Raw genomic sequence first — 11,357 nt, 5'->3', positions numbered from 1 at the left:
CACTTTGGACACTTTTCTCAACTTTCTTTTTTTTTTTACAGTGCAGCTTTGTGTCAACATTGCAACTTTTTCTAGTTAGATTTCACCTCATTCCACTTTTTTTTTTTTTTTATGTTTTATTTTTATTTTTGTAATAGCATTTCCAGAATGTGTGGCGGGCCGGTAAACAATTAGCTGCGGGCCGCAAATGGCCCCCCGGGCCGCACTTTGGACACTTTTCTCAACTTTCTTTTTTTTTTACAGTGCAGCTTTGTGTCAACATTGCAACTTTTTCTAGTTAGATTTCACCTCATTCCACTTTTTTTTTTTTTTATGTTTTATTTTTTATTTTTGTAATAGCATTTCCAGAATGTGTGGCGGGCCGGTAAACAATTAGCTGCGGGCCGCAAATGGCCCCCGGGGCCGCACTTTGGACACCCCTGAAATTTACGTGGATGTAGAAAAATGTACATTTATTTACAGCTTTTTGTGTGAATAAGTTAACTTTCCCGCCATGCGCTCGTGACTTCCCGGGAAAAGGCCAACAAGTTAAAAAAAAAGTCCCGCCGTCGTCACTTGGAGTCTCCCGCCAGGCGCGGCACCGCGCACATGCTGCACGGGCACGGCAGACCGGCCGCGACCCCCCAGTGCTGGAAGGCCGGGCCCGCGGGGGCCTTGAGGAGTCCGTGCGGGGCCGGACTGCACCGGCGGCGGCGGCGGGAGGAGGCGGTGGAGGCGGCGGGAGAAGCGAGTGGTGGTGCACGGGGGCGTGCGCGGGCACTGGCCCCGCGTGGCTCATAGTCCCGCAGGCGGCCGCGTGGAAGCCGGCGTGTGCGTGCGCGCCGCCGCCGTAGACGTCACTGAGCAGGCGCTTCATCTCGTCCAGGGAGCTGCTGAGCATCAGGATGTAGTTCCTGGCCAGCAGCAGCGTGGCGATCTTGGACAGTTTGCGCACGGAGGGCCCGTGCGCGTACGGCATGACCTCGCGCAGGCCGTCCATGGCCACGTTCAGGTCGTGCATGCGCTTGCGCTCGCGGCTGTTGATCTTCAGGCGGATGGTCTGCAGCTCGTTCTCCGACATCAGCTTGCGCTCCTTCTTGGAGGCCGCGTGCAGGGCCAGCGCGTCCTCCTCCGACAGGCCTCGCAGCAGGTGCGCGCCGCCGCTGCCGTGCAGCAGGTGGTGGTGGTGGTGGGGGAGGTGGTGGTGGTGGTGGTGGTGGTGGTGGGGGGACGGAGAGTCGCCCTGCGTGGACGACACGGCCCCCGGGAAGCCGTGCGCGGACGTGCGCTGCAGGGCGGACGTGAAGAGGTCGTCTCCCTCCGGGGATGACGGCCTGCTGGACACGCGGCTCGCGTCCGACTCCATCGCGCATGCGCACCTGCAGGGAGCAAAGCCAAAACTTCAAATGAGCACTTTTTTTTTTTATCTTCATGACTTCTACTTTGTGGTTACTGTGATCATCAATAAGTGAGTTATTAGTATTAACATTAACACTTCTATTGATAAAGTTAAAGAAAAAACATTGTTCTTATTAAAACGTAACAAAAATATCTGAATAATTAATTACATATATTATAGTGCAGAGAGTAAATTTACAAACTTGTTCATGCAGTACTTACACTACAAATAATACTTCTTCATGCAGTATTTACACTACAAATAATACTTCTTCATGCAGTATTTACACTACAAATAATATTTCTTCATGCAGTATTTACACTACAAATAATACTTGTTCAAGCAGTAGTTACACTACAAATAATACTTGATCATGCAGTATTTACAGTTGACACTACAAATAATACTTCTTCATGCAGTATTTACACTACAAATAATACTTCTTCATTCAGTATTTACGCTACAAATAATACTTGCTCATGCAGTATTTACACTACAAATAATACTTAATTGTTCATGCAGTATTTACAGTTAACACTACAAATACTTCTTCATGCAGTATTTACACTACAAATAATACTTATTCATGCAGTATTTACAGTTGACACTACAAATAATACTTGCTCATGCAGTATTTACACTACAAATAATACTTGTTCGTGCAGTATTTACACTACAAATAATACTTGTTCATTACACTACAAATAATACTTGTTCATGCAGTATTTACACTACAAATACTTGTTCATGCAGTATTTACAGTTGACACTACAAATACTATTTGTTCATGCAGTATTTACAGTTGACACTACAAATAATACTTGTTCTTGCAGTATTCACACTACAAATAATACTTGTTCATGCAGTATTTACACTACAAATACTTGTTCATGCAGTATTTACAGTTGACACTACAAATAATACTTGTTCTTGCAGTATTCACACTACAAATACTTCTCCATGCAGTATTTACATTACAAATAATACTTGTTCATGCAGTATTCACACTACAAATAATACTTCTTCATGCAGTATTTACAGGACAAATAATACTTGTTCATGCAGTATTTACACTACAAATAATATTTCTCCATGCAGTATTTACACTACAAATAATACTTCTCCATGCAGTATTTACAGTACAAATAATACTTCTTCATGCAGTATTCACACTACAAATAATACTTCTTCATTCAGTATTCACACTACAAATAATACTTGTTCATGCAGTATTTACATTACTTGTTCATGCAGTATTTACACTACAAATAATACTTGTTCATGCAGTATTTACATTACTTGTTCATGCAGTATTTACACTACAAATAATACTTGTTCATGCAGTATTTACATTACTTGTTCATGTAGTATTTACACTACAAATAATACTTGTTCATGCAGTATTTACACTACAAATAATACTTGTTCATGCAGTATTTACAATACAAATAATACTTGTTCATGCAGTATTTACACTACTTGTTCATGCAGTATTTACACTAATAATAATACTTGTTCATGCAGTATTTACACTACTTGTTCATGCAGTATTTACACTACAAATAATACTTGTCCATGCAGTATTTACACTACAAATAATACTTGTTCATGCAGTATTTACACTACAAATAATACTTGTTCATGCAGTATTTACAATACAAATAATACTTGTTCATGCAGTATTTACACTACTTGTTCATGCAGTATTTACACTAATAATAATACTTGTTCATGCAGTATTTACACTACTTGTTCATGCAGTATTTACACTAATAATAATACTTGTTCATGCAGTATTTACACTACAAATAATACTTGTTCATGCAGTATTTACACTACTTGTTCATGCAGTATTTACACTAATAATAATACTTGTTCATGCAGTATTTACACTACTTGTTCATGCAGTATATCATTAAACAGCAAAAAAGGAAGAATAAAACTCACCGTTAGTTGTCTGCAAAGTGACGACACGACAAATCCACTCGTGGGCTCGCTCGACGGCTGCACAGTGACGCGCTTGCGTGTGCCGCTGCCGCGTTTTATACGCGCGCGCACGCCGCGAGGGCCGGCTCACTTGGACAACAACAACACTGTGTGTGTGTTCGCGCGCGCGCGCGCGTGTGTGTGTATCACCAATCAGATGCTTTTACGCAGCGCGAGGGAGCAGGGGGGGGGGGGGGGGGGGGGGTCAGTATCTTATTAATGAACTAAAAGACGCACACATAATATTGCTGTTAAAGTGGCCTTTAAAGTGAATACATTTTTTAAAAATATCTTTGTAAACTCATTCAAGATTTTTCTAGAGATGATCTATTCTCGATCATTCTATTGATTGTGACGTCATGGCCTCTTGGTGAGCATGGCGTTAGAGAGTGTCTCATGAACAATCACACGCAATAAGGGCGGCAATATGTCACCCACGCACACACTAAACTGCACCCCCTCCCACACTTAATGCACTCCGTGTCCGCCTGCTGTGTGCAGGATGTCTGCATGCTGCAGTAACGGTTGTGGATGGAGATAACACTCGAATAACTTGTTAGCGCACAATCAAGTACCCCCCCCCCCCCCCCACCCCCCTCCCCATCCTCACCCCAAATATTAACATTCCAGCCTCCTCCCTCTATTTTGGCATATAATAGATGTGAGTCCCACAATGCATCACGGACTAAAAGAATTAAAACAACCAGCGGGCTGCAAATGGCCTACGACCCACACTTTGGACAACCCTTGCATGGGCTAAAACATCTTTGTTGCCACGGCGACAGTGTTTGTTGACAATTCGTGATATTTGACCAAAACATTCACTAACTGTACACGTTTTACACACTGTAACATGGGTCCGCCAAGTAGAAATAAATAAAAAATACACACATAAACACATATGTATATACACTACCGTTCAAAAGTTTGGGGTCACCCAAACAATTTTGTGGAATATCCTTCATTTTTAAGAACAATAATAGACTGTCGAGTTTCAGATGAAAGTTCTCTTTTTCTGGCCATTTTGAGCGTTTAATTGACCCCACAAATGTGATGCTCCAGAAACTCAATCTGCTCAAAGGAAGGTCCGTTTTGTAGCTTCTGTAACGAGCTAAACTGTTTTCAGATGTGTGAACATGATTGCACAAGGGTTTTCTAATCATCAATTAGCCTTCTGAGCCAATGAGCAAACACATTGTACCATTAGAACACTGGAGTGATAGTTGCTGGAAATGGGCCTCTATACACCTATGTAGATATTGCACCAAAAACCAGACATTTGCAGCTAGAATAGTCATTTACCACATTAGCAATGTATAGAGTGTATTTCTTTAAAGTTAAGACTAGTTTAAAGTTATCTTCATTGAAAAGTACAGTGCTTTTCCTTCAAAAATAAGGACATTTCAATGTGACCCCAAACTTTTGAACGGTAGTGTATACATATGTACAAACCCCGTTTCCATATGAGTTGGGAAATTGTGTCAGATGTAAATATAAACGGAATACAATGATTTGCAAATCCTTTTCAACCCATATTCAAGTCAATGCACTACAAAGACAAGATTTTTGATGTTCAAACTCATAAACATTTTTTTTTTTTTGCAAATAATCATTAACTTAGAATTTCATGGCTGCAACACGTGCCAAAGTAGTTGGGAAAGGGCATGTTCACCACTGTGTTACATCACCTTTCCTTTTAACAACACTCAATAAACGATTGGGAACTGAGGAAACTAATTGTTGAAGCTTTGAAAGTGGAATTCTTTCCCATTCGTGTTTTATGTAGAGCGTCAGTCGTTCAACAGTCCGGGGTCTCCGCTGTCGTATTTTACGTTTCATAATGTGCCACACATTTTCGATGGGAGACAGGTCTGGACTGCAGGCGGGCCAGGAAAGTACCCGCACTCTTTTTTTACGAAGCCACGCTGTTGTAACACGTGCTGAATGTGGCTTGGCATTGTCTTGCTGAAATAAGCAGGGGCGTCCATGAAAAAGACGGCGCTTAGATGGCAACATATGTTGTTCCAAAACCTGTATGTACCTTTCAGCATTAATGGCGCCTTCACAGATGTGTAAGTTACCCATGCCTTGGGCACTAATGCACCCCCATACTATCACAGATGCTGGCTTTTGAACTTTGCGTCGATAACAGTCTGGATGGTTCGCTTCCCCTTTGATCCGGATGACACGATGTGGAATATTTCCAAAAACAATTTGAAATGTGGACTTGTCAGACCACGGAACACTTTTCCACTTTGCACGAGTCCATCTTAGATGATCTCGGGCCCAGAGAAGCCGGCGGTGTTTCTGGGTGTTGTTGATAAATGGCTTTCGCTTTGCATAGTAGAGCTTTAACTTGCACTTACAGATGTAGCGACAAACTGTATTTAGTGACAGTGGTTTTCTGAAGTGTTCCTGAGCCCATATGGTGATATCCTTTAGAGATCGATGTCGGTTTTTGATACAGTGTCGTTTGAGGGTTCGAAGGTCACGGTCATTTAATGTTGGTTTCCGGCCATGCTGCTTACGTGGAGTGATTTCTCCAGAATCTCTCAACCTTTTGATGATATTATGGACCGTAGATGTTGAAATCCCTAAATGTCTTGCAATTGCACTTTGAGAAACGTTGTTCTTAAACTGTTTGACTATTTTCTCACGCAGTTGTGGACAAAGGGGTGTACATCGCCCCATCCTTTCTTGTGAAAGACTGAGCATTTTTTGGGAAGCTGTTTTTATACCCAATCATGGCACCCACCTGTTCCCAATTAGCCTGCACACCTGTGGGGTGTTCCAAATAAGTGTTTGATGAGCATTCCTCAACTTTATCAGTATTTATTGCCACCTTTCCCAACTTCTTTGTCACATGTTGCTGGCATCAAATTTTAAAGTTAATGATTATTTGCACAAAAAAAAAAGTTTATCAGTTTGAACATCAAATATGTTGTCTTTGTAGCATATTCAACTGAATATGGGTTAAAAATGATTAGCAAATCATTGTATTCCATTTATATTTACATCTAACACAATTTCCAAACTCATATGGAAACGGGGTTTGTATATACATACTGTATATATACATACATATATACATATGTATGCATGTACGGTATGTATGTGTGTATAAATATATATATATATATATATATATATATATATATATATATATATATATATATATATATATATATATATATATATATATATATATATATATACTGTATATACACACACATATTATATATCATTTACATATATATTTATTATATATATTATTGTTGTAAATATGTTTATGCCTATTGTGGGAGAAAATAAAATAGTAATACACACACATATATATATATATATATATATATATATATATATATATATATATATATATATATATATATATATATATATATATATATATATATATATATATATATATATATGAAACACATACATATATGTGTGTGTACATATACATACATATATAGACATGCATGCATATATACATACAGGCCAAAAGTTTGGACACACCTTCTCCTCATTCAATGTGTTGTCTTTATTTTCATGACTATTTACATTGTAGATTGTCACTGAAGGCATCAAAACTATGAATGAACACATGTGGAGTTATGTACTTAACAAAAAAAAAGGTGAAATAACTGAAAACATGTTTTGTATTCTAGTTTCTTCAAAATAGCCACCCTTTGCTCTGATTAATGCTTTGCACACTCTTGGCATTCTCTCAATGAACTTCAAGAGGTAGTCACCTGTAATGGTTTTCACTTCACAGGTGAAAATTCATAATTCATAGTTTTGATGCCTTCAGTGACAACCTACAATGTAAATAGTCATGAAAATAAAGAAAACGCATTGAACGAGAAGGTGTGTCCAAACTTTTGGCCTGTACTGTATATGTACATATACATACATATACTGTATACATATATACATATATACTGCATATATATATATATATATATATATATATATATATATATATATATATATATATATATATATATATATATATATATATATATATATACACATAAATCGATATATACTGTGTACAAACAAAATTCATATTCACAACATTTTTATATAGATTTATAATTTTAACCCAAATAGGGGCCCCTGGTATATCATAAAAAAATCTATAATTACATGTTTATAATTGGTATGTGCTCATAATAATACATGTTCATGTATTTTTAAAATGCCCAGTGCGTATAAAAAAAACAGTTCATTTCAAGTCCACAATTAGTTTTTTAGTGCAGGGGTCTTCAATGTTGTCCAGGTCAAGGACCCCAAACTGACGGAGCAGGGACCTCCGACTTGTGAATAAGAATGTATTTGAAGTGATATTGATCCTAAAGGAACCCTTTACAAACCAATATCCATGTGCATTCATAGTCATGTCAATTTGGCAAAATTGCAGGGGGACTATAAAAAATGTTCTTTCAAAATCACACAAATAAATACATTAAAAAGGCTAATCAACCAAATATTTCACGACCTATGAACAACTGTAAATACTGACATTTTTTTCATATTTGCACACACTTACTTGACAATACAAATGTGTCAGATTTTGGAGCGGTGCTGCCCCCTTTCAGGTCAAATGCTGCCCTGACGTGACCTCTGGACCTGCTGAGTGAAGAAAGCAAAATATAAGATAACACAATAATGCTAACTTCTCATTTATTTAACAATAAACATTCAAAGCGGTATAAAGTGTCACTTCATATTACACTTGGATGGCATTTAAGGATGTTACAATGTTATTTGAAACCTTAAAAGCTCACATGAGGGCCACAGTTTGACCCTGGAACAGATTAATCCCCATTTACAGTGCCTACTATAGCATAGAGGAAGTGTCCACTAAAGTCTGGACATATGACATACATACATACATACAAGTAAAGGTTAATGAAGCTATAAAATATAAATATATTTGTTTTTAATTAAGAATAAAAATATATATTCGGTCAAAAATAACGACTTCATTCATGTGAATAATCGCAAAAAATGATGCAGATTAATCAAACCATTTGAGACTGTTGTGCTTGCTGGCAAATTTAACTTCAAAATACTTTGGATGAAACAGTATTAAGTAGATAAATGAAGTGTTCAATTAAAACTTTAAAAAAATCATGTATAAAATTCTTACAACAAAACCATGCTTTATCAGTATCATGCTTCAAACCCCGCTTCACAATGTAGCCATTAATCCTGACTTCCTCATTTTGATTTAAAAAAATGTTTTATTCATTTTTGTTTTGTAGATTAAAGTGTTTTTATATTGTGAATGTTGCTGATCAATTTGAATGTATTATTATTTATTGGGTATATTGTTTTAGTATCAAACGGTTCAAGTTGGTCAAAAAAATTAATTAAAAAAAAAAAGTATTTCAGGCAAATTTATGTTTTTTTAATGTTTCTGTTACAGACTAAAACATAATGTAAATAAAGTTATGAATTGTTATAAACTGATATATATTTGTTATTTTTTTTGTTTTATTTAATGTAAATACAAGTACAATGTTATGCAGAGGTGTACTTATACCATTTTATCGACAAATGATACTATCTACTTGGGCTGTGAATTTTTGGGCACCACACGATTCAATTTGATTCGATTCTTGGGAGTAACAATTCGATTCAAAATCGATTCTCCATTCCAAATCAATACTTATTTAATAACATTGGGTGCCAGTTCTTCGATTAACTACATTCCTCCATAAAATAGATAAACAGCTCTAAAAAAAAATTATATTTTACTTAAAATAAAACTGGTTTTGTTTTCATAAATTTCTACCCAAACATTTAATATTATGAAATACAAATAAGGCAACTGGAGAAGTAGCTAACATTTGTCTTTTCTAAAGTGCTTCTGTACATCATCTACATCGATTTGCCTGAATGGCTGGACAGGACAGATTAAAAAAAATAATTAATAAATAAAAAGCGATTTTTTTTTTGTTTTGTTTTGTTTTGAATAAAAAAAATAAAAAAAATTTAAATTGAAAAATATATATTTTTTTATTTTTTAAATTTATTTTAATTTAGAATCGTTACAAATAAAAATCGTGATTAATCTGAAAATCGATTTTTATTTATTTTTTGGCACTCCTAGTATTCATAGTGGCGGTGCACCCCTTTAAGGAAACCTTGTGTTTGTTCTTTCAGGTTCTATTAGCGACGACTTTCACTTGCAGTTTTAAAACCAGCTGCTGTTTCTTCAACAAGGCAAAGACGAGCGTCGCTGATGAGCGCCTCCAAGTCCTACTCCATGGACCATCCGGTCCCAGCACCAGACAAAGTTTGGTTTCTCAGCAGCGTGGTGCTGAATAGCAATGGTTGAGAGGAGCATATGTGGGCCATACTTAATCCTTCTAATCTGCTGCACAAGGAAGAAGAAAAGGGAACAAAAAGGAGGGTGGAAGAACACGAGAGAAGCTTTCTCTTTTCACACATGAATGACGTCCTGCTCTCGCCTACGACCCATTCGGGGGAATCTTGGAAGCAAATGAAGCAAAGTTCGGGCTTTTGTTGGTGAGAATAGCGAGGAAGGGCCAACATGGTCGCTGCTGCGAGCACGTCGGCCGCCGCCAAACATTCACACGCGGATTGTTAAGCGGCCGATCTACATTTCTGCCAGTGGGTGCTCGGTGTGTGTGTATTAGTATTGTCCCGATATCGATGTTTTGGTGCCGGTACCGGTACCAAAAGTATTTCGGTACTTCTCTAAATAAAGGGGACCACAAAAAATATTGGCTTTATTTTAACAAAAAAATCTTACAGTACATTAAACACGTGTATTATTGCAATTTGTCCTTAAATAAAATAGTGAACATACGAGACAACTTTTCCTTTTATTAGTAAGTAAGCAAACAAAGGCTCCTAATTTAGCTGCTGACGTATGCAGTAACATATCGTGTCATTCATCATTCTATTATTTTGTCAAAAAATGTCAAAGGACAAGTGGTAGAAAATGAATTATTAATCTACTTGTTCATTTACTGTTAATATCTGCTTACTTTCTGTTTCGACATGTTCTATCTGCACTTCTGTTAAAAAGTAATAATCACTTATTCTTGTGTTGTTTGATAGTTTACATTAGTTTTGGATGATAACACAAATTTGGGTATCAATCCGATACCAAGTAGTTACAGGATCAGCCATTGGTCATATTCAAAGTCCTCATGTGTCCACGGACATATTTCCCGAATTTATAAACATAATATAAATTAAAAGAAAAACGAAAGAAGATTTTGTGATGTTAAAAAATATCGATGTAATCATAGTAGTATCGACTAGATACGCTATTGTACGTGGTATCATTGCAGTTGATGTTAGGTGTAGATCCATCAATGGCGTTTGTTTATATTGTAGCGTCCCGGAAGAGTTGGTGCTGCAGGGAATTCTGGGAATTAGTTCTGTAGTGTTTATGTTGTGTTGCGGTGCAAATATTCTTCCAAAATGTGTTTGTCGTTGTTTAGTGTGGTTTCACTATATGGCACATGTTTATGACAGTGTTGGCATTGTTCATACTGCCACCCTTAGTGTGACATGTATGGCTGTTGACTAAGTATGCTCATCATTCGCTAGATTGCAATGTATTCAAAGTCAAGATGATCGTGTCATTAGATCAATGTCGGGCACAATTAAATCTTGGTTAGGCTTGGACAATTACAGACTACATGATTTGTAACTATTTAATTGCGTAAAACAGACCAAACTTAGCACAAAATTAACAACAACAAGATTGACTTTTCAAAAATTAATTTAAAGATTGAAAGTTGCCAACAATCCCACTTGGGTGCTTCGTCCGAGCACCCACGGGATCGCCGCCTATAAAAAAAACTAACAAGTTGAAGCCCGGGTGAGTCTTCATAAGCTGCAGTGTGCATGCTGGGCCACTAGTTGGCACTGTAACACACCAGGGCTTTCCTTACAAGTGTATGCCAGGCCACTAGTTGGCACGGTAACACACCAGGGCTTT

At 37.3% G+C, this 11,357-nt stretch overlaps 1 protein-coding gene across 1 annotated transcript; it reads right to left on the bottom strand.

Annotated features, from left to right (window-relative positions):
• Window positions 1–425: 425 nt before the first annotated feature.
• On the bottom strand, window positions 426–3,390 carry olig2 (oligodendrocyte lineage transcription factor 2). The gene is given in 3 exon segments (XM_062059678.1): window positions 426–670; window positions 673–1,358; window positions 3,326–3,390. Coding segments are annotated over 2 exon segments (792 nt in total). The 5' UTR covers window positions 1,346–1,358; window positions 3,326–3,390; the 3' UTR covers window positions 426–551.
• Between the last annotated feature and the right edge of the window lie 7,967 nt (window positions 3,391–11,357).

This window comes from Entelurus aequoreus, linkage group LG10 (genome assembly GCF_033978785.1).
Source record: "Entelurus aequoreus isolate RoL-2023_Sb linkage group LG10, RoL_Eaeq_v1.1, whole genome shotgun sequence".
Lineage (NCBI taxonomy): Eukaryota > Metazoa > Chordata > Actinopteri > Syngnathiformes > Syngnathidae > Entelurus > Entelurus aequoreus.
This window is presented reverse-complemented; position numbering and strand designations above follow the sequence as displayed.